A 22,771-nucleotide genomic window follows, 5' to 3' on the forward strand; every position below is an offset into this window, starting at 1 on the left:
CCAGGTCCGTGGGCCGGGTCCCAGGCCTCTGGGACTTACCGAAGGCAGCATGCATCACAAAGCCTCCATCCCGCCCTTCCTTCTGGGGCGCTCAGGGAGCAGGGCGGGCAGGCTCTCTCATCCCTCACCTGGGGGGGAACGGACCAAGTTCCCCCCAAAGGCCCAGCCTGCGGGAATGGGCCTGGATTAATAAAGACCCGCCTTGCCCTGCCCCCAGTGGCGTGCATTCATTTCCTGGGCTTGTCTCTCCTTTGGAAAGGGACTGGGCAGGATGGCTGGGGCGGGGTGCTGGGGGGAGAGGGGGTGACAACACGGATCGCTCGGAGGTTATTTATTTTCCCTTCTCCTCAATTCCTTCTCCCCAAATCTCGCCTGCAAGCTGCCTCCAGCCCGCGGGGGTCGACAGCGGCCCTTGAGCCCCCAGCCCCAACCCACAGGGCTCGGCTTCCCCATTCATTATTGATCATATTTTATAAATCCAACGCCACACAATTTTTTCCACATTACCAGGAGCCGTGGGGAGGCTGCCGGTCATTGGCGGAGGGGACGTCACGTGGGCTGAGGTCACGTGGTCCGGAGAGGAAAAAGGGGGTCCTTTTTGGTGTAAATCTGGACTCTAATTCTGTAATATATCAAGGAATCTCGTAAAACCGACACTAAAACGTCCCTGCCTACAAATCATCCGGCCAAATTATGAGTTCATTGTATTATGCGAATGCTTTATTTTCTAAATATCCAGCCGCAAGTTCGGTTTTCGCCACCGGAGCCTTCCCCGAACAAACTTCTTGTGCGTTTGCTTCCAACCCCCAGCGCCCGGGCTATGGAGCGGCGGCGGGCGCTCCCTTCGCCGCCTCGATGCAGGGCTTGTACCCGGGCGGGGGGGGCATGGCGGGCCAGAGCGCGGCCGGCGTCTACGCGGCCGGCTACGGGCTCGAGCCGAGTTCCTTCAACATGCACTGCGCGCCCTTTGAGCAGAACCTCTCCGGGGTGTGTCCCGGAGACTCCGCCAAGGCGGCGGGCGCCAAGGAGCAGAGGGACTCGGACTTGGCGGCCGAGAGTAACTTCCGGATCTACCCCTGGATGCGAAGCTCAGGTAACGCCGCCGCCGCAGCAGCCGGGAACCTTCTCCCGAGGGTTCTCCTCCGGCCCGGCCCGCCGGCTCCCGCTGGGCGCGTCCCGAGTGCTCGGGCCTGCGGTGGGCCCTGGAGACGCCGCCCCGATCCCGATCCCGGGGACGGGTCCCCGCGCGCCGCCCCCACCGTGCATGGGCTGGGGCGCTGGCCTAGCCCAGCTCCGGGAGGTCTGTCGGCCCGCGACGCTGCGGTGCGCCAAGCCCCCAGCTCGCCCTCTACCCTTCCCCTCGGCCTTTTAGCTTTAAATATTTATCAGCCACTCTGGCACGGGCTGGAGACCAGGCTGTTTGTCTTTTGGGTTTGTAGAGAATAGCCATTAGGGTCTCTCTCCCGGGCGCCCCCCCCCCCACTTCCCGCCTCCCCACCAGGGGATCTCAGCTCTGGGTGTGTGTCCCAGCCCCAGCTTGGAGATGGTCTGGGGGAGGGGGCCCAAGCACAGAGCAACACTCCCCTCCCCCTTCTTTCCCAGCCAACCCTGCTCCCCCATTATCCCTACCAGGACAATTAGAGGTGGGCCCTAGAGGCCTGGTAAGAGGAGGGGGCAAGAGAGCTGGAGAGATATGGACCCAGCCTGGGACACTGAGCACAGCGAAGCAGGTGGAGGGGTGGGGGCGGGGATAAGGCCCAAAGAGATGGGACCCTTAGCCTCCCCACCAATGAACTTGGGGTATGGGCAGGAGAACCGTCCAAAGAGGTCCACTGAGGGCTGTGAGTGTGCAAGTGGCCTCCTCAGGTGCAGGCCCTGTCACTATTCCTAGATGCACCCCTGGAGAGTTGGCCAATAAGTTTGGAGGTACCATTTCAAAAGTTCAAAAGCCCCTGTTGGTGAGGGTGGACTGACACTACTTGGAGTCAAGACCCTAAAGGATTCAGCAGTACCTGAGCTGTACGAGGTCAGGGGCTCTAAGGGGGTTTCCTGTCAAGCCTGACCAGGCATCCTTCTTAACCGCCCTAGGTAGACTCTCAAGACCAGTGGCCAGTGGGTCCCAAATAGCCAGAATTGGGGCCCTGGATGAGCCAGCGTTCAAACCGCCAGGCTTGGTTGTCACGCCCCTCCCCCCATTACCTGCTCCATAATTCAATTGCTTTTCCGGTTGATTTATCAAAGCCCCAAGTTTTCTGCTTGTAAACATTTCAGCTTGCCTTTTATGGGACTTGAATTTAGGGGTCCTAGTTCCTCCTCCCTTGTCTCCATCCTAGGAGGGCTGGAACCAGCCCCGTCCCGGCGCAATCCTCCTCTAAACCGCCTCAGCATGCTGGGCCTAACCTGGGCAGTATCCCCCTACTCTTCAGCCTACACACGCGCGCGCACACACACACACACACACACACACACGCTCCTCCATACTTCAAGTTTCACCCCAATCCAGGTTTCAGTCCCTCCTTCTCATCTCTTGTCCTTCCTGGAAGCCTAAGGATTGTCTGGTAGGCAACTGACAGGATAGCCTGGCCCTGCCTGAGCCTCAACCACTCTCTAGAGAAGAGCCACCAAAGGGTGGCTGCTCCCAGTCCAACTGCAAGCTCTAAGGGAATCTGCTAACTTTGACTTCCTCTTCTTTCACAAGAGGCTTGAGGGGAGTGGTGGGTGAAACCAGACCCAGACCAGGCCCATGAGCTTCTTTTGTCTCCTTTTCTTCCTGGGAAATGAATCCAGACTAAGCCTGGAGCCCCCCCTTCAAGGTCCCTGCCATCAGGCCCATTGCCCCTTTACTCCAAGGACCACCAGAGCTAACGTGAAGAAGGGAAGGCTTGGGGTCCCAGCGTTCAAAGGGATTACCCTCTGATAGGATTACCCTCTGCTGGTCTTCCATTCATCCTCAAGAGCCAGCCAGTAGGCTGTATTTTCCTACTTCCCAACGCCCAGGGTGGAATGGGATGGAAAAGGGGAGTGCCTTCCATGGGAAGCCTGTGGCAAGGTCTGCAGCACTATGCCGGCTGGGGTCTGAAAAGCAAATTTTGGGTTTGATGGGGAAAATGACCTTCTATTTCACACACAGACACGATTTAGACCGTGGTGGGCACTCTCCTGGCACTTCTTGCACTCATGTATTTTTCTCCTCTACGTGTGCTCAGGGACTGACCGTAAGCGAGGTCGCCAGACCTACACCCGCTACCAGACGCTGGAGCTGGAGAAGGAGTTCCACTTCAACCGCTACCTGACCCGGCGGCGGCGCATCGAGATCGCGCACGCGCTCTGCCTGACCGAGCGCCAGATCAAGATCTGGTTCCAGAACCGGCGCATGAAGTGGAAGAAAGAAAACAAGGCCGCCAGTCCAGGCACCACCAGCCAAGACAAGGCCGAGGCAGAGGAGGAAGAGGAAGAGTGAGGGACAGATAAGGTGTAGAAGAGGGAAAGATGAAAGAGAGGAGAGAGAGAGAGAGAAAGAGAGCGGTAGATGTGTACATTCTCACTTTGGGAACTGAACCAGGAAACTTGAATCAATGAGAAGGGGGGAAACCTCTATTTCAGTGGAAAGCGGTATCTAAAAATGTTTAGAGAAGACGTGAGGAAATTTGGGGTTCTTAACACTGAAAAAATATATACTACCTATAGGAAAGTGGGTTGGGTTTGTTTTTGTACGATATGTGAAGGACCTTGCGTACTACTTGTTCTGTAGCTTTCTGGAATCTGCCTCCCCTTTTCTATGTGGCGATTGTAAAGTCTTTGTAAAATCCTGCTGGTGTGTAAGCCCCTGTTGATGCTGTCTTTGTGGATTGTGGGTCCAGACTAAAGCGTGTGTTTTCCACCTTTCACCTTCCGGGTAGCATCCCCGTCCCCCTCTCCAGGGGCCTTACTGAGCCCTAAGGATGGCTGTGTAGCTCCCGTGTCCCCATTGTGCGCCTGCCTGCTGCTTCTGCCAGCCCTGCGTGTTCCTCTTTACGTTCTCCATCTAGCTGAAGGATGAAAAAAATAAAATATAATTAAAAATAAACAGTTGTCCTCTTTTCCGTGTTTTCCTAAGGCTGGGGAGGGTCCTCCGGGTTACGAATGGGCGGCACAGTTCCAGCACCCCTCTGCTCTGACTCCTGGCACGGACCCATTGCTTTTTGCATTGGGGTCTGCTCTCTTTCCTGATGCCCCTTGCTTGGAGGACTGCAAATGGGCGAACCCTGATACCAGATGCGTTCCATTTGCAGCGTTTTACACACCTGGACACATCCCAATGCATAGTCAGATTTATTTAGAGGTTGACATCACCTATAAATAAATCTATACATCTTCATATCAATTCCCCAACACACACATATATACATACACTCACAAATAAGCATAGGCACACAGGTTTTCACACAATTCCAGCTCCATTCAAAGGAAGACCTATATTCACATTCACACACATTCACCAGTCAGCACATTCACACTCACTCACTAGCAGCAGGCACGTGGATACATACTCATAAATGTACATTCACACATTGACTTATAAACACAGGGATTCACATTTGCCCCCAAGTAAACCCATCCAGGACTCCACATGCTCAGTCAAGCACACTGGAAAACAAAACAAAATTAAACACCACCACCGCCCCCAGTTCCACAAATCATCGTCCTTATCCAAGCCTTCTTCCAGCAGACTGCGGGTTCTGAGAACTGGGTGGCCCTGCCGCTGCCGCCGCCTCCGCCGCCACTGCCGCTGCCGCTGTAACCCGGACACCAGGAAGAGCAGAAATCCTAAATGCTAGGCCCCCGTAGGGAGGAAGGGCGACAAAGAAAGAAAAGGTGAAGACTGAGATACACACCCCACTCTTTGAAGGGCATCGGGCAAAGCAGGCCCACTAGTCGCGGACCTTGCCGCGCATCCAGCGGCTTCCAAAACCCAGGAGCTCCTGGCTCAGCCTCGCTCGGTACACATTTTCAGCAAGCGCTACATTTGCTCCTTTGACTTCCATTTATTTTCCTTTCGTTTCACTTAAATAATATTTATTTATGTGAAAGATCCCAGGAGCAAGAGAGAGCCCCAAACGGCTCGAATTTACCAGGCTAGTGGGGCCCCGCCCTGGCCTCCCTGAGCTGGGCCTCCGCCGCCTTCCTCCGAGCGTTTCTGCGGGCTCTCCGCTCTCCTCCGCGCCAAAAACCTGGGGCCTTCTGCAGAGCACAAAGAGTGAGAGAGAGAGAAGGGAAGAAACTATTTGGGGGAAGGTTACGGTATTTCGTTTCAGCGTCTGACAACTACACTAAAAACATGGGCGGAATAACGGGGTACCTGGGGACCAGAAGGCCGGCCGCTGTTTGGTTTCCTTTTTCTATTTCACTACCAAACATTCCCTCATTGCTGAACAAAACCCCTGGAAAACGGCCTCACCTCCAGAACTGAGGTTGAGTCTTTCTTCCACAGTAGACCCTGGATTGCTTAAACTGGAAGAAGGGGTGTGGGGAGAGAAAGCGAACGGAGTTGGAAGGGAAGCGCGCCGGTGTGTTCTGGGGGATGTGTTTCATTTGAATTTGCAATAAACAGCCCCTAAACCTTCAAGTCCCCGCTCAGTGACTGCCGCCCACCCCTGGAGGGTAAGACCCAGTGAGCCCACTGGGTGAGCCCAGGCAGGGTGGGGCTGGAGAGACTAGGATCTGGCCTTCCCCTTTCCCATTTCAGGAGTGCAGAGGCGAGACTAGGATGGGCCGATTGTCTGCTTTGGGGTCGGCCCAGACAACTTTCCCTCCTGGGTCAAAAGCCAGGCCTGGGGAGGTGTGGGGTGCTCTTCTCTGGCCCTGCCAAGCTGCCAGCCTCACAGGTGGGGGTCCCACCTGCTCTGGGGCGCGGAAGGATGGGGCCATGAGGAGGGTAGAGCGACCCCCTGAAGCTTTCATTTTGTCCTGGTTCAAATAGCAAGTCTGTACCTCCACTGCTGCACCCGCCTCACCCGCCTCCCCAAAGTCGGAGAAGACTCCCTACGCCGCCGGGGAATGGGGAATGGGAGGTGAAATTTTACTAGCGGAGGGAAACCGAGCTCTGGAGAGCAAACGGAGGGCTCAAAAGGAACCTTCTTCCCAGCTGGCCCCTGGCGGCTCCTCCGCCCTGATTCCCAGCACCCCAAATCTTACCCCTTCTCAGATTGGGGTTTCCCCAAAAAGCGAGAAGGAGAAGAAAAGAAGATGGCGACTGAGAAAAGGGCTGCTGGTGGAGCAGCCATGAAGAAATGCAATAAATTCCTTGTTGTTTTATGAAAATTTACAACTTTGTGATAGAAGTTTATGAGTGGTTGAATCCAGCGATTGGCCGGCGCCGGTCATGTGGCCGGGCGATCGTGAACATGAACTTTTTATCATTTCCCTGGTGGTTATAATGCAGCATTCTTTCGGACACCACACCTAGGTCGGAGCACTGTCGTCCTTCAGGGCGCCAGCCTCTTGATATTTTTATACTTCAGGATCAGCTCGTTGAAGGGAAAGGGAGAAAAGACAGAGGGGGGAGAGGAGAGAGAGAAGAGCCAGAGGGAAGGAGGGGTGGGCATTACACAAAAGGGAGAACCAAAAATAATTTTAATTCCTAAATTAATTTGCTGGCTGATCTGGGATTTTAGTCATCATGGAGGCTAGATGGCAAAGCGGCCCAGGATGGCAGACTGATACCATTTTTCAAAACCAGAACTTACTCCATTTTCTATGCAAATGTCAGAAGAGCGAAACACCCTCTCTTCCCAAGTCAGAGAAGGGGAAGCAACGGCTCTCAGGTTGGGACAATATTATCTGGAAGCTGAAGAAGAAACCGAACGCTCTTCTCCCCCCTCCCTCCCCACCTTTTTCAGTCCGGTGTGTGTGGGGGGGAATCAAGATCTGCAAAGGTAAGGGAGCTTCGACAATTCTCCTCTTGTTCTTTTGCATCGATTTTGTCGAGGGGTGGGGCTTGGACTTGACTCCCCCCCCCCTCAAGAGAGGGCTGAACCCCACCTCTGGGCGCTGCAGGGAGAGGCTTCCCAGGAAATTCGGTGGCACAGAGAGGGTGGCTGCTTCCTGGAGGGGGAGCCAAGACAGGGCAGATAGGAGGAGGAACGGAAAGGGGCCACCGTGGCAAGTTCGGTATCCCCTTTTTAAGCTGGGATAAGAGGCTCAGGAGAGGGGCTGCAGGAGAGAGGATGGGGGTGTCTGGGATTCCTCCGGCGCCCTGCAGAAGCCGGTGCACCGCTATGGCCCCAGTGGGTTTGCGGGTCCCCTCCCTTTCCCCTCCCCCTCCCCTCTTCTTGTCCCAGCCTCTTCCAATTACCCCCGCTCAGTTCTCTTGCCCAGCGCGGGTCCGGCAGTTTCCCCAGCATCTTTGGCATGAGGGGCGGTGGCGCTCAGGGACGTCCTGGTCTCTGGAGGGCCCCGGAATCTCCGCAGAAGCTGGCGAGAGCAGGCGACGGCTATAGAAACACAGAAAGGACAATTCACAGAGAAAAGCTCACCAGCTCCCTTCGGAGACCTTTCTGAAATTGAAGGGCTGTGGGTGGACACACCCAGAGCCAGGGCGACCCTCCAGGAAGGCTGCCAGCCAGTGCCCAGGTCCCTCTCCACTCCCGGAGGAGGGAGCCTCGCTCTGCCGCGAGATGGGTTTGCGGTTTTAAAGCGGTAGGTTATATACAGCATGTTGTTTTTTTCTGTGCTGTGGATTCCTTTACTTGTGCTAGATTGGTATGGGGGTAAGGGTTGTGCGTGTTGATTTCGGTGGAGGAGCCAAAAAATATGTCATGTGTGTGTGTCTGCTGTGGAAACACTGTTCTTTGGCAAACTTTCCTAAAAGCAAATGTGGTGATGGGGGAGAAGTTCTTTCCCTTGCTGTTGTTTGTGGCTTGTAAACAAAGAAAGAAAGAACAGAAAAAGAACCCCCACTTAGGGGTCTGACAGCAGTCTGGGCTGGGAAGCCTCCTGGCCTGGAGCGCAGCCTGGCCAGGCCTGTCCCTCCAGCGCCCGATTTCACCTCCCCACCTAGGCCCTCCAGGGGGTGGAGAGAAGAGGGCTTTGAAGCCGGGGACCTGGGTTTCTAAAGTAGCTAGTCTGGTGGGGGGGGGGGTGTAAAGAGGGCTAAGCTTTGAGCTGTGAACTACAAAATGGGGCGCGGGGCGGGGAGGGTGTATTCTGCAGAAGCAGCTGCGGGGCCATGTTGGGCGTAGAGGGCAGGAGAGATTGCCATTTAGTTTGGTTGACATACATTGGTGACTGGTTTTCTCCGTCTTAAAACCAGGTTCGGAGCACTGGGTCTCGGGCTTCGCCTTGGATTGCGGGGGCTGGGGTGGGGGGCGGCGGTGGGGGTGGGGAGGTGTTGGCCTTCTTCTGACTGAGATGGCGGGGAAGGACGCTGCCACTTGTGGAGCGGGAGGGGAAACCTGGGGGCCCAGAAAGATGCCCTCTGGGCAGTCCGGGGCTGGGCATCCCCAGGGGCAGCTGGGCTGCTTCGCGAGCATTCTCTCGGCGCGCACCCACGGCACTCGGGCCTCGTCTCAAAGGACAAATTCCCCAAAGCCACCCGGACGGAAGGTCTTTCTCTCCTGTAGTCTTGCCGGGTTATAAATTGTCGCAGACAGTTTGCTGTGACCCAAATTATGCGGTTTGCTGCCATCTACCGTCCGCGCCGAGACACGCGGCTCCGGCGCCGCCAGCCTGCGACGCTGCGCGAGCCGGGCCGGGCCGGGCGCCGGCAGCCCCGCCGCGCGCGATCCGAGGCCGCGGCTGTGCGGCCGGAGGGGCGCTCTCCGCCGCGTGCGCTCTTGGCCGCCGAGGGTGCCTTAGAGCCCGGCGCCCCGCGCCGCCTCCGCGCTCCCACGCGGGCCGGGGAAGCGGCTTGTTCGGGGACACGCTTCCAGAGGACGAACGCCGCTTGCATCCTTGCATCGGGCGGGCAGGGTCCCTGAACCGCAGCTTGGGGATGCGAGTGGCGAGACGCCTCCCCCAGGGGCGCGAGAGGGGGTCAGGCCGCTGGGGCGATCGGAGGCCAAGGCTGCGGAAGGTTTATTTGGTTTTCTTCTCAGCCAAGGGAAGGGCCCGGCAGGGGAGGCGCCGGGCGGCAGTTCCACTTGGCTGTCAAAAGACAAACCAGGCCTGTGTTCCTCCGCTTGGCTGGTGGGTTCTTGCCAGTTGCGTGGCTGGTGGGTCCGAGGTAAAGGAATTGAATCGAGTTTTCTGGAAATGGTTGGTGTCTGCAAGTGAGTGCTCGGCCCCTCCCCCATTCTCGATCGTTTCGACCGAAATCCAGGCCGTGAAGCTGCTGGTGGGGGGTGGGGGTGGGGTGGGGGTGGGGAGTGGGAGTGGGGAGGATTCATTCAGGAACTTAACCATTGTGATTTGGTTCCGGCCCACCCCTCTCATCCGCTTAACCTGGTGGCTTTCCCAGGAGGGGGTGGTGAGGGCAGGGGTCCGCGCTGCCGCCGCCGCCGCCGCCCGTTGGAATATTGGCCCCAGTCTCTTGGGTTACTGATTAGCTCGGGCTTTCAAGCCTCGGGAGGAAGCTCAGGCCACTCCTCTCCTTTCAAGGTGCAGTGGCTCCGGACCCTGGGCGGGAGTTCCAGGAAATTGCCTTGCGGTGCCGGCCGAGGTGTGACAGGGGTCTGGCCTCAGCCGGAGCCGGAGTTGCTGCTGAGGCTGGCAGGGCTGGGGGCAAACACCGCGGCGGCTCGGGCCCCCAGCCCTGTCCGTGATCTCCCCTGGGGTCTGGGCCACCGGAGCTGCCCTCCCAGCATCTTGGCGGAGGCAGGAATGACTTTATGGTAGTTAGAAAGTCAGCCCAGCGGGGCATTGCTAGAGCCCCCCCCCCCAACACACACACACACACACACAGCCTACCGGGAAGGACAGGGATCTTAGCAGATTATTTCTGGTGGACCCTGGGCAGGCCGGGTGGAGAGGAGACGTCCGGTTGGAATTACACTTTGGGCCTCTTAGGCTGCCCACAGGCTCACTGGAGGAGAGGGGGCAGGAAGAGACCACCCACTCCCCTCTACAGATCAGAGATGTGCTGGCCATTTGCATAATGGAAGTAAAATCTTTGTACAGCTTTTTGGATCGGTGGATATTAAGCAAAGTGGCCCGTCCAACCTTCAGGAGTGGGCCACCCTGTTCCCACTGGGAACATTACTCCCGAAACTCCAAGAATTCAGGGCAGGAGTAGCTTGAGAGGCTTCAATCTCCAAGCCTAGCAAGAGTTGAAGTGTGTGTGTGTGTGTGTGTGTGTGTGTGTGTGTGTGTGTGTGTGTGTGTTGGGGGAAAAGCCCACAACACTAAGATCCTGAGTAGTGTCTACACCCACACTGTCTACACACACACCGTATTTACAAGCATGTGTGCTTCGCTATGGTTACTGGTGCAGGAGAAACTTACTCAGAGACATTTCCCTGGGAGCCAGAAGGTGTGGACGTCCACTAGACTGGCATCACAGAAAATAAGAATCCTCAAAGCTGCCTGTGGGCCAGCTCTACAATCTGTTGTCTCCTCAAGCCTTGCTACAGCGGGCCATACACACCCGTCCTTGACTTGGGGAAAGACTCCCCAGGAGGGCAGACCGGCTATGTCTTCCTTGTGTATTTACGTATTCCTCCGCAGAGACAGATAGACGGGGTGGACCAAAACCACAGACAGATTCGGAGAGATCTGGCTCCAGGAGCCAGGCAGCCTCTGGCCAGGCCCTTACACTGGCTGCTCTTTCTCCCAAACAAATGGATCAGAGGAATAAACGCTCATAAATACCTCTGGGCTTAGATAAGAGAGATGAGGCGCTACTTCCTTTCATGCCTGACTCCAGGCGCCCAGGCCCTGCCTTCCAGAGGCTCCATCTCCCTGCCAGGCAACCTGCAGAGGTGAGGCTAATTTGGGGACTGCTTGGACTCCTGGCATAAAGTAATTGTTTTTGTACTCAGACCACAAGAGAAGGCCCATGCAAATGTATACATCTGTCTAGGCCCCACAAGGAAGCCCACAAGGGGCCCAGTTCTAGAATTGACATTGTGGCCATTGGAAGAGGCGGCAGGCAGGACTGAGGCCCAGAACCCAGCATCAGTGGCATAAAGGACAGACATGCACTCAGGCACAAGTGACTCTCATTCCTAGTCTCTAGCACGGAACACAACCACAGTGAGTTTGGAGAGTTTCTGCTTTTCCGTCATTATAGCATTTGGGTTTTATTTCTCAACCCCTCCTCAAAACCCCATAGAGCCTGATTAAGGCATGGTGGAGGGCCATCCAGTGTAGCCTAGAAGTTGCCCTGAGTTCAAGGAGCCCTGGAGGCTGCTTTGCCAAGTCCAGCTCTGGTCTCCCCAACCTCAGCTTTCCTAGTGTCTTGTGCTATCTTTGGTGGGCAGAGCTGGCCCACAGAAAAGGAGCCCCAGGGAAGAAGTCAACAGAGGGACAGATTAGCCCAACAGTAGACTGCCCCACACCTTGCCCCCACCCCTTCTTGTCCCCAGATCTAAGGCTGTCACCCTTCTCTACCAGGTCTCTGTGTGCATATTAGAATTAGCAAGGCACTCTGGCCCACAGGCTTTCCCAAGCCCCCCCCCCCTGCTCACTTTCTTTTCCTAAGAGAGCCAGGGACACACAGGCACTCTCTCTCAGCTCCATCCTCAAAGAGCAGCAAACCTGGAGGTACAGACTAACCAGGTGGTACAAACAAACCTGGAGACACAAACCCAGAGTGGGTGTGGGAGGGAATTCCAAAGATGCAGAGAGGCAGACTAGAAGGATGGTGTCTGGAGAAAGGGATACTGGCAGGGAGTTGCTGGCTGCCTGTTGAGTCCCCCAGGAGAACTCAAACATGCTCCCCCCCCCTAGAAAATTAAATCCAAACCACATTTTGGGAAGGCATTCCTTTTTAGAGGAACTCCCAGTTTAGAGGAACTTTCGAGAGAGACCTGGAAAAGGGGTAAAGATTACTCTCCTCCTGCTCATGTCTAATTGCCTCAGATATCAGGAGGGTTTGAAGATGTGGAATTGAAAGAGAAACCATTTCTTCCTGGACCCAGATGTACCTGGATGTCTTTCATCCCTAAGACTCTGCAGCTACGGATAGATTGTGTCCTTGGGGTAGGAGCTGAGTGAGGGTAGAAGGCAGCATAGAGCCAGGAGAAATAAAGGCACCTCATTCTGGCTCTTGTCAGGCCTGAGTGGGTAGGACACTAAGTCCCCTTGCTAGTACTGTGTCGCCTGAGGAGAGCAGCTGCGTACCAGAACCAGACAGGACATCTTGGGCAGCAGCGGCAGTCCCAGCCGCAGCCAGCCAAGCGGCTCCTTGCCTAGACTAGACCGAGAAGGGGAAGCTGGCACTCGCCTACACCCTTGCACATCTTCTGAGCTCGCTGGGCTTGCGTTTGTCTCCCTTAAACTGTAGTTGTTATGAAGAAGCAGGATTAATGGAGACCTGGGCTTGAGGGTGAGGCAGCAGATCTGATTCACAGGAAAAAATAAAACCAATTTACAGCCTGGGAAGGAAGGAAGGTGTTTCTTCTTTGCTGCTCTCTTTTCTGAAAACGACACTAATTAGACACCAGAGAACTCTCTTGCCTTCTACCCACCTCAGCCCCTTTAAACAAACCTTTAACTGGGTCTCAGTAGAGACTGGGGACATTCACCCAGCTCTCCTTCTTCTAGAGACTGGGTCCAAGCAACTCAGGGGTTAACTTTTCTGAAAACACAATGAACTTTTTTCCGATCCTGCGTGAGTGGGGGGGGGGAAGAGGATATATTTATTTAATCACTGGGGGAATGGGGTGGTCTTAATCCAAATGCGCCCTCCTCCCTCAAAGGCGCAGATCCTACGTAGGTAGAGCAGGACGCAGTTGTGTTATTGGGGGGGGGGTAAGAAAGGAGAAGGAGAAGGAGGGGGGGGGAAAGGTTGATAGGTTTGTGCGCGGGTCCCTCGTGCGAGCTGCGCTCCTCCTGGGTGCTATTTGACAATTCCTGCCTCTGCCATTGGTCAGTGTTGGATCAGATGGTTGTATTTCCTTCTGGCCCTCACTGGCACCTCGCCATCCCCCCTCAGCTAAAACCCAATCTCGGATATACTACTAATAGGCGCGGCGCTCGGACTATAAAACACAACAAATCATAGACCCGGCGGAGCAGCAGCGGCCGCGCGCGCCTCCCCTCCCAATGAGTTCCTATTTCGTGAACTCCACCTTCCCCGTCACTCTGGCCAGCGGGCAGGAGTCCTTCCTGGGCCAGCTACCGCTCTACTCGTCGGGCTATGCGGACCCGCTGAGGCACTATCCTGCGCCCTACGGCCCGGGCCCCGGCCAGGACAAGGGCTTTGCCGCCTCCTCCTATTACCCCCCGGCCGCCGGCGGCTACGGCCGAGCGGCGCCGTGCGACTACGGGCCGGCGCCGGCCTTCTACCGCGAGAAGGAGTCGGCCTGCGCGCTCTCGGGAGCCGACGAGCCGCCCCCGTTCCACCCCGAGCCGCGCAAGTCGGACTGCGCGCAGGACAAGAGTGTGTTCGGGGAGACGGAGGAACAGAAGTGCTCCACCCCGGTCTACCCGTGGATGCAGCGGATGAATTCGTGCAACAGTGAGTGTCACTGCTCGCCGCCGCGGGTCCCCTCCCCGGGACAGGGCCGGCGCGCTCCCCCCTCCCCCGCCTCCCCGCGGGTGCTAGGGGTGGGTCTCAGGGCTGAGGGTGGGAGACCGGCGCCTGCACCGGGTCTGGCGCTCTGTGCTCTCACCCCTCCAGAGTTGGAAAGTTTGCAAACTCCCAGCTGGACTCCGAGTCAGGGGGGAGCAGTGGGCTCTTCGGGCGGGGCCAGACTGGGGGGGGGGCAGGCCAGGGTAGGAAGCCGGGACCACAGCCCCTGGCTTGGCTTTCCTTGGTACCCCAAGACCCCAACCGGGGCCCCCACCCGAGGCCAGCTCCATCCGAAACGGCGTACGTCATGGGAGGGAGGTGGCGTGGCGTGACGCCGGCGAGGGAGAGTGGGGTCTGTCCCTGACGGAGCTTCCCTGGGGTGGGTGGGGGCTGGGACAGATGAGGCACCAGGGAAGGGGAGTAGGCTGAGGAAGAAGAGGAAGAACGCGAGAGCTGGGCGGGGGGAGGGAGTGGGGCCCACAGGCGCCTGGGTTTCGAGTTGGATTATTTGTCGGCCTGAAGTCCCAAATTGATGTCCATTAGCGGGACATGAAAGTGAGGAGCCGTTAATGCCGGCTCTGGATCGATGGGCGTCATTACGGATTAAGGGTGGGCGGGGGAGAGCGGGATGGATGGATGGAAAGGAAAAGAAAGGAGCGAGTCGCCAGGAAGAGGCACACCTGGCCAGCCCCTCCCCCAGGCTCAGGTGGGAGTTCCAACTGCCCCTCCCCTCCCCCACCAAAGTCTAGACGCCGAGAGCAAGGGCCCGGGACACCCCCAGGGAATCTGGCGGAGGCGCAGGAAGAGGGGTGGGTGGGAAGGGGTAGGGGCGAGGAGTGGAGGGCGTCCCAGGACAGGCTGCAGGGTCCAGTGGGGGAGGGGCTCCGGCCCGGTGAGTGCAGGCCTCAGCATCTTCTCTCTGTGTAACAGGTTCCTCCTTTGGGCCCAGCGGCCGGCGAGGTCGCCAGACCTACACCCGCTACCAGACGCTGGAGCTGGAGAAGGAGTTCCACTACAACCGCTACCTGACGCGGCGGCGGCGCATCGAGATCGCGCACGCGCTCTGCCTGACCGAGCGCCAGATCAAGATCTGGTTCCAGAACCGGCGCATGAAGTGGAAGAAGGAGAGCAAACTGCTCAGCGCGTCTCAGCTTAGCGCGGAGGAGGAGGAAGAAAAGGCGGCCGAGTGAAGGCGCTGGAGAGAGGGGACGCGAATGGAGAGGCCTGCGGGGAGCCCACGGCGTTGGCGAGACGGAGGAGGCTCTGCGGGCGGGCGGGGGCAGGGACTCGCTCCCCACGCCGCCCCCCTCCACCTCTCCCTGCGCTCCTGCCCGCTGAGACCCGCCCGGAGCCCACCCCAGACCCCCACCTCCCGGAGCCCCCTCGGCCCAGAGCAGGCTCCCCCCACCCCGCGGGAACTGAGGACCTGACTCACTTGATGTTTCCTGAAGCTGAGCAAAATGCTCTTGTCCCTGTCGCGTCTCCTCTTGTCGTCTCTGTTCCGTCCCCCCCCCCTCCCCGTGCACGGTTCAATGGTAGATTCGCTGTCCCCTCAGCGGGACCTCGAAGACTCCCTGACCCCAGACCTGTCGTCTCTCCCACCCTCGCCCTGAAAGCCACTGGAAGGAGCACATACTACCTAGAAGTAAGAAGAGGAGCCTCAGAAGAAAACAAAGTTCTATTTTATTAATTTTCTATGTGTCGTGTTTGTAGTCTTGTCTTAGTTCTGGACGTGAAATACTTCGGTAATAATATTAATATTATTAATAATGATAATAATAATAAAGACGTAAAAACGCGCCGATCCGTCACCTCCGCTCCTCCCCGGGTCCTTTTCTTCTCACCTCTTCCACCCCCCACCTCCCCACAGTCACCCCATCTGCCCCAGTGGCGGAAACTCGGTAGCAAAGGCAGGAGCCATGGTCTGCCTGGAGGCCACCCCAGAGGGCTCTCCGGACACGACTCGGAAGTTACAGTTGAGATAAAGGCCTGAGCTTGGCTGGGGCTGAGGCTCCGAACAGCCTCTCCAGAGGGGCAGGCTTCGGGGATACGGAGAAATCCTCTCTCTAATTCTCCGTAATTTCCTCCTCTTTTGCCCACCGCACAGGGGACGCTTCTGAAGCCCCCTAGCCCGGTAGCTCCGATTGAGACCGGTCGGTGGGTTCTCGCAGCGCTCTACTGTCCTCAGTCCCACTCGTTGGGACCCCTGGTTCCTTTGGCCCGCCCACATGGCTTGGCTCTGGTGGCCTTGGCCCTGGGCTTCCGTCTCCCCCCCCCTCCCCGCCGTGGCTCTGGAGACTGAGTCAGAGCCACTCGGGATCCTCAGGCCCCGCCGCTGAACGCCTCCAGGAACCTCAAGTAAGAGCCCAGTGACAACTGGGGACATCCGAAGCCTCCGGCTGACACGGGCACAGCTTTGCCCCGTTCTCCTGAGACGTGAAGGCAGGAGGCCCAGTGATGGGGCACACGGGTCTGACCTCGGAACCCCAAACGACCGGTCTCTCCCCATCCCCACCCTCACCTGGCCTCCCTGCGGCCCTTCCGGTTTTCCTTTTCTACTTCCTCCCTTTCTCTCTTTTTTTTATCTTTAAAGAAAATGACCTCCCCAACAGAAGGGGCCCAGCTGCGGTGGGCGCTGGCCGCCCAGCTAGCTGGCGCAGCCAGGCACCGCACACAGCACGGCTCCTCTGTCCTCGGAACCCCTTCCTGGAAAAAGCGGTGGCTGCCGAGCAAACTCGGAAACTGCCCCAGCTGCCGGGCCAACCAGCGGGGCCTCCCAATTCCAACAGCCCGCATCTGGCAGGAGCAAGGGGTCTCGCCTTCACCCCAAACTCTCAGACACATGGTTTCACCCAAACCCCAGGCGCAAGCCGCAGCAGTCACAGCTGCCTTTCGTGGGGGCCGGGGAGTAGGCCGCTAAGTCCTTCCCCGGGCTCTTCCTCTTGGGTCCCTGTCCGGCCCTGCCATTTCCCGGGCTAAGAACCGGAAGGGCAGGAAGAGGATTCGGAACTTCCAAAGGGCCCAGGGGAAGTGCAGGCTTCTCTTTGGAAGCCTTCGCGCGGCCCTGCCGGCTGCCTGGGTACAGGGCACTGCCGATGCAGCCCCCAGGAAGCTCCCACGGCTAGCCCCCCGGTCCTCATTGTTTTCCACACACATCTTCCCGTCTGTCCCCTCCACCCGGGCCCCCAACTTCCACCCTCAACTTGGACACTTGCAAAGCCCAAGTAAGGGAAGAGCCACTCGATCTTTGACCATTTCATCTTGAGTATTTGGGGTTTTGTTGTTGTTGTTGCTGTTTTTAATAAGGAAGGACACCAGATGGAAAAGCTAGCCCCCTGGCTAAACTTGGGAATAAAAAGGCTCAATTGGGACCCTTCTCGGAAATGACCAGCCCTGCCGGCGAGGCTTGGCTAGGGGTTTCTTTCTCCAGGCGGCTGCAGGGAGGCGGCCGCCGCCATGGCAGTTTGCGGCCCGCGCTCCCGCCGATCGCCGGGAGGTGGCGCGCTCTGCTCAGAGGCGGCCGTCAACCTTCTCCGGGTTTCTCCCCCTTCTCCTTTTTTCCGCCTCTCTCCGAGGCTCGCATTGAATCGGCCCTAACGATTCTGGGATCGTCATTATTTGTAACCATAGAGCATGAATTACCTCTTGAGGTCATCAGCGAGAATTTACGACTGGTCAACAAAAGCACGTGATTCCCTAACGCCCCCCCATCCCCCTTCCAACCTTCCCCCCCCCATATTTGGCCGCATACATAGCAAAACGAAGTACAGTGCATCGCTATAATTCATTAATACATCATAAATCGTGAAGCACAGGGTTATAACGACCACGATCCACAAATCAAGGCCTCCAAAATCACCCAAATGAGCTCGTACTTTGTAAACTCCTTCTCGGGGCGTTATCCAAATGGCCCGGACTATCAGTTGCTAAATTATGGCAGTGGCAGCTCTCTGAGCGGCTCTTACAGGGATCCCGCTGCCATGCACACCGGCTCTTACGGCTACAATTACAATGGGATGGACCTCAGCGTCAGCCGCTCCTCGGCCTCCTCCAGCCACTTTGGGGCGGTGGGCGAGAGCTCGCGCGCCTTCCCCGCGCCCGCCCAGGAGCCCCGCTTCAGGCCAGCGGCGTCGAGCTGCTCCCTGTCCTCGCCCGAGTCCCTGCCCTGCTCCAACGGCGACAGCCACAGCGCCAAGCCCTCGGCGTCGTCCCCCTCCGACCAGGCGACCCCGGCCAGCTCCAGCGCCAATTTCACCGAAATAGACGAGGCCAGCGCGTCCTCGGAGCCCGAGGAAGCGGCGAGCCAGCTGGGCAGCCCGAGCTTAGCGCGGGCGCAGCCGGAGCCCCTGGCCACCTCCACCGCCGCGCCGGAGGGGCAGGCTCCGCAGATATTCCCGTGGATGAGGAAGCTTCACATCAGCCATGGTAACTCGCCTCGCGCTTTTTTGTCTTCTCGGCTGCCCTTCTTCTGCCTTTGAGGGTGGGGGGTGAGGACAGCTTGGCTTGTCCTCCTAGAGAAAAAAATATATGTATCTGTTCCAGAGGGGAGAAGTCCCTACGTGGGTGCTCACAGCTGTGGGGAGAGAGCCCTAGAAGGTCTTGGCCAGGGGGTGTGTGTGTGCATTTTTAATAATTTGTCCCGGCGTGCGGCTCGGGTCTGATCCGCCCAGCCTCCTCGCTTTGGGGTGAAAGAAGGGATTTTTCTCCCGTGCGGCCCCGAAATGTTCAGGCTGCCATTGGCAGCCGAAGCAGGGGCAGGCAAAGGCGCTTGCGGAGCCGGGGGACCGCCGCTCGCCACCCTCCCTCCTGGGGCGAGCGGCCGCCTGAGCCCAGCGAAGGGTGAGGCACAGGGAGGGGACGGGAGACAAAGCCGGGCGCCTTCGCTGCTGGCAGAAGTAGGGGGGCTGCAGAAGGGGGTGCAGAAGGCGAGCCTCAGGCGGGCGGGCGTCTGGGCTAGGGAGGACTGGAGCTGCAGGGAGCTGGGTGCTGGGGACGCCTGGGTCCGGCTCCCCGCCCCCCTCCCACGCAGTGTCCCCTCCCTTAACCGGAATAACGTGGCCTCGTGGCTGTACTCTATCTGCTCCAGATATGACCGGGCCGGACGGGAAGAGGGCCCGGACGGCGTACACGCGCTACCAGACGCTGGAGCTGGAGAAGGAGTTCCACTTCAACCGCTACCTGACCCGGCGGCGGCGCATCGAGATCGCGCACGCGCTCTGCCTGTCCGAGCGCCAGATCAAGATCTGGTTCCAGAACCGGCGCATGAAGTGGAAGAAGGACAACAAACTGAAAAGTATGAGCCTAGCCACGGCGGGCAGCGCCTTCCAGCCCTGAGGCGGCCCCCCAGGAGCCCAGAGAGGCCGAAGAGTCGCGCCGCCCCCGCCCCGGCCCCTCGGAGCCTCCCCGCGCCGCCGCCGCCGCCGCCCGCCCGCTGGGGACCGCTTCCCACGAGTCTGCCTCGCGCCCCTGGCCCTGTGTGACGCGTTTTCGTTCGGTCTTAGGTCTTCTTGTGTCTCCCTCGCTCTTGGACTGGTTAATCTTGTTGTAATTGTTCATAATAATGATGATAATTATTATCCCCCCCTCCCCGCCATGCGTCCCACGCCTCCCCCGCTCACCCCCAAACGCCAAACGCGCCAGTGTTTCTCAATGTCGTGTCTGTGGTTGCAGTCTCCCCCCACCCCCACCCCGCCCCACCCCGCCGGAGAAAAGAAAAAGAAAAAAAAAGAAACTCGCATGTTGAATGTGAACTTTCCCCTCCCCATCTGTGTACTAACTTATTTATCAGAGAATGATGGCCCCTGCTTTGAGTTTCCGCTGGAAACTTCTCTGAGGGACAGCAGTGGAGGTGGGGGAGTGCCGCAGTGCCCCGGGCCCAGCTGAGCTGGCCTCCGAATAGCTGGCATGGGAGTCTGGATGATAGCTTCTCTTTTCACCCTCCTCCTCCTCCTCTTCCTCCTTGCCCCCCACCCTACCCCCAGGCCCACTCCTCAGACCCAAGTCTCACCGTGGGACTTGATCCTGGGGTGGGAAGGGGTCAGGGAGGAGCGCAGGGGCGGCTGTGAAGAGGGGCAGGATAGGAGTGAGAGTAAGTTCCTGCAGCCTGAGTAGGCCCCACAAGGCCCTGTCTGGGAGTGAATGGAAGCAAACCTAGGAAGCCTCCGTGTAAAATGTCTTGTGTGTTTCTCTGTGAATCTATGGGTTTGGCTTAGAGGCCCCAAAGCTTGTAAATAGGGGAGCAGTCTGGGTCAGATCCATCCCCTCCCCCTGCCCCTTTCGCTTCTGAGACCATTTGTAGTGAGCAGTGAGTGGATGCTGAGCTGCTGCCTGTGAAATCTGTCTTTGCCGGGCCTGTCTCACTGACTCGCTTTTGGTATTTCTTTGTAGCCTTCCTTGAAGTCAAATAAATGTTTCCCCCACTCCACTGCCCTTCCACTTGTCTTTTCTCCAGGGGCCTGCCTCTGCAGCGGCCACCACCAGGCACACCCTGGACCTTGCTACATAGCCGTGAGGGTAGGGGGAAGGAAAGCAGGGTGCTCAGCAGCAGCCCCTCTCAGCCACCTACTCCCTGGCTTGGTCAGTGGGTGTTTGGGCCCAGGATCAGGCTTCCCGGACTGGGAGGCTGAGAGGCCCAGAGACCCCACCTGGGGTTGGCACAGAGGACAGGCTGCAGCTGGCCTCCTTCAGGCCAACCACCAGGCAGCCAGGAAAACCTCTGAAGCTTCTCCGGGGAAAGTCATGTGGGCCTAAGTCCTGAGAGGGGAGGCCCTGGCCTTTTGGGAGTGGTAGAGGCCTGCCCAATCTCCTTGTTCCCTGCTCCAAAAGCCCAGTTAAGCTCTCCAATAAATGGCAAAACCAGAAGCTCCCCAATTGACTTGATTTCAAAGGCTCTCTCTCACCCTCAGACTTCTTAACATTTCTGGAGGGCTTCCCCCTCTCCAGGGGCCCAACTGATGTTCCCTCTTGATTAGGAGTTGAGGTCCCTCCTGAAAGACCTCTGGTTGGTGTCCCCCCCACCCCACCCACCCACTCCCAGTAAGACTGGCTCTGGACCAGGGCCCTGTCCTTTTCCGTTCAAGTCAGCCTCCACCCTGAGCACAAGAGTCAAGTCTGGTCACTTACCCGGTGGTCAATCCCCTGGAGCATGGGCCAACTTCTTACAGGACCTGGGGGGAGGGGGAGCTGGGGAGGAGGCCTCAGAGGGTAGTGGAGGATCCACTGGGCCCTCCTTCCCCCTCACCCCTTCACTTTGTCCCCCTTTGTAGATAGCAAACTATCCCAAAAGTCGCTATGACATTTAGATGTCAAATGGATAGGGGTTTTATCTCGAAGTTAGATCGTAAAAATCGCCGAGAAGTCAGACAGATACCCCTCACTGGCTCGAGAAAGTCACGTGAGGTCCATAAAGTTAGTTTTATGGTTTTGGGGAGTTGACACCGCGCGGTATATTTCACATTCTCCAGAATGTTAAGTGACACTTTAACTGCTAGCTGTGGTGGGGAAGGGGGCAGAGGTAGGTGAGCGCTCTCCCTGCCCAGAGCAGTCCAGAAGGCAGCGGCGGCAGCCAGGCCCAGCACTCGCTCCCTGCAGTAAGTCTCTTCCAGCTTTCGTTGATCTCTTCCCTGGCAGTTTTGGGGGCTTAGCTCTGGGGAAAGGAAATCTCTCACCTCTAGCAGGGCTGTAAGCAGGCATAAGAAGGACGGGTTTTGACTATTTTTTGGTATCCTCTTCTGAGAAGCTGGGGGTCCAAAGAGGGGGGCCCTCAGTTGGATTAGGCCCCAATGTTCAGTAGTGGGGGGAGTACCTGGTTTTGTTTGCAAGAATGTGTGCTTTTGTGCTGAAAAGGGGGGGCTGGGTGCGATCCTAGTTCCATCAGTGCTTGGAAATTTAGGGGGGCAAGAAAGAGGGTGTGTGCTCTGAGAGCAGGGCCCCTTGTGGGGGCCATTTCACGGCTGAATATCTTCAGACAGACATCTACCCACCCCCATAAAGAAACTTTATGACATTCATTTGTCAGGGGGTGTGGGGTGCGCCGCTGGGCACTTTTATGTGGGCTACATCAGAGCGGAGAAGACTGGGAAGGAAGCAGCCCTGGGCTGCCTTGTATTGAGCGCGCACGTTCAGGCTTTCAGATGTTCGAACTCCAGAAAAGGGTCTCTTCTGCAGCCCATGGCCTTCTCAGCCTCACTCAGGATGGGGAGAGCAGCTCTTGTGCCCTTTCAACTGGAGTCTGTGGATCCCACTCTGGTCCTAAGGCTTTCAGTGGGGTCCTGAAGTCAGAATGGGACTGGGAAGAGGGAGCAATCCCCTCCAATCCACAGGCTAATTTCGGGTCAAGTGTGAAGGGAAGGAGAGCTCTCCTTATCCCCCAGCCTACAGGAATTGCTCTTGAAACAGACCTCTGGCCACCCCTCCATGAATAAGAACACAGACCTTGACGATCTAATCCGGAGGCAAAAGGAGACCCCAGGAATGAAGCGGGGGAGACAAAATGGGAAAGATGCTTCTAGCTGCCCTCCTCTCCTGTCCAGAGCTCAGAGGTGTCTTTGTTTTGTGGCACCCCGACCTAAGGATTTCAGTATTGAACTCCTGAGAGGGCTCTGTTAGTTCCCAAGGGAAAGTCTCTCTTCTAGAGGGAGGCCTCTTCCCCAACTAATCCAGGGTCTCAGTTTGAGACCTATAGAGAGAGAGCCAACCATCTTTGCTCCTCCTGCTCCCCATCAGTCTGCTTCTTCTTCTTCTTCTTCTTCTTTTTTTGCCTCACCCAGCCCCATAGTAGCTCCCTGGGATTGCACACATGTGGCACCTTGAGGGGCAGCTAACCTTAGGGACAAGGAGGAGACCATAGGACGCCCTCCGTTTCCCATTAGGGTACATCCGGTCTCCGGGCCTTTCTTCTCTGCCGAGTCTCTATTCTCCTGCCACTCTACGGGAGACTTTCCACGGCCTTGGAGAGCAGAGCGGTGGGAGATGGGCCGAGCTTGGGCGTTTTTGCTCTACATGGAAGACTCTTTCTGAATGGTGGGGGATGGAGGAGAAGACTCTAGTCAGCTCCGGGGGATCCTGACCACTATTTAAAAATAAAAGAAGAACATAGGCACCCACTGTGGGTGCTGAAAT

At 57.6% G+C, this 22,771-nt stretch overlaps 3 protein-coding genes and 1 long non-coding RNA gene across 8 annotated transcripts; 3 read left to right on the forward strand and 1 right to left on the reverse strand.

Annotated features, from left to right (window-relative positions):
- The first annotated feature begins 328 nt into the window (after positions 1-328).
- Positions 329-4,066, forward strand: HOXB7 (homeobox B7). Its single transcript, XM_075561682.1, has 2 exons — positions 329-1,093; positions 3,207-4,066. Exons 1-2 carry the CDS (start codon positions 694-696, stop codon positions 3,458-3,460), a joined length of 654 nt encoding a protein of 217 aa, XP_075417797.1. The 5' UTR covers positions 329-693; the 3' UTR covers positions 3,461-4,066.
- A 238-nt stretch (positions 4,067-4,304) lies between these two features.
- LOC142459777 (uncharacterized) lies at positions 4,305-20,977 on the reverse strand. Its single transcript, XR_012786482.1, has 3 exons — positions 20,774-20,977; positions 7,334-7,472; positions 4,305-4,813 (listed from the first exon to the last, which is right to left on the reverse strand). It is a non-coding gene; the product is annotated as an uncharacterized LOC142459777 (long non-coding RNA).
- HOXB6 (homeobox B6) lies at positions 6,358-15,462 on the forward strand. Of its 5 annotated transcripts, none has more exons than XM_075561680.1 (3): positions 6,358-7,677; positions 13,105-13,597; positions 14,582-15,462. In XM_075561680.1, exons 2-3 carry the CDS (start codon positions 13,183-13,185, stop codon positions 14,839-14,841), a joined length of 675 nt encoding a protein of 224 aa, XP_075417795.1. In that variant the 5' UTR covers positions 6,358-7,677; positions 13,105-13,182; the 3' UTR covers positions 14,842-15,462. The 5 variants fall into 5 exon arrangements, with proteins under 5 accessions (XP_075417795.1, XP_075417796.1, XP_075417794.1 ...); XM_075561681.1 differs by having other exon boundaries at positions 6,358-6,914; XM_075561679.1 differs by having other exon boundaries at positions 6,359-7,677; positions 13,073-13,597.
- On the forward strand, positions 16,611-20,063 carry HOXB5 (homeobox B5). The gene is made up of 2 exons (XM_075561672.1): positions 16,611-18,076; positions 18,738-20,063. Exons 1-2 carry the CDS (start codon positions 17,515-17,517, stop codon positions 18,983-18,985), a joined length of 810 nt encoding a protein of 269 aa, XP_075417787.1. The 5' UTR covers positions 16,611-17,514; the 3' UTR covers positions 18,986-20,063.
- Positions 20,978-22,771: the final 1,794 nt, after the last annotated feature.

This window comes from Tenrec ecaudatus, chromosome 10 (assembly GCF_050624435.1).
Source record: "Tenrec ecaudatus isolate mTenEca1 chromosome 10, mTenEca1.hap1, whole genome shotgun sequence".
In the NCBI taxonomy this organism is placed as follows: domain Eukaryota; kingdom Metazoa; phylum Chordata; class Mammalia; order Afrosoricida; family Tenrecidae; genus Tenrec; species Tenrec ecaudatus.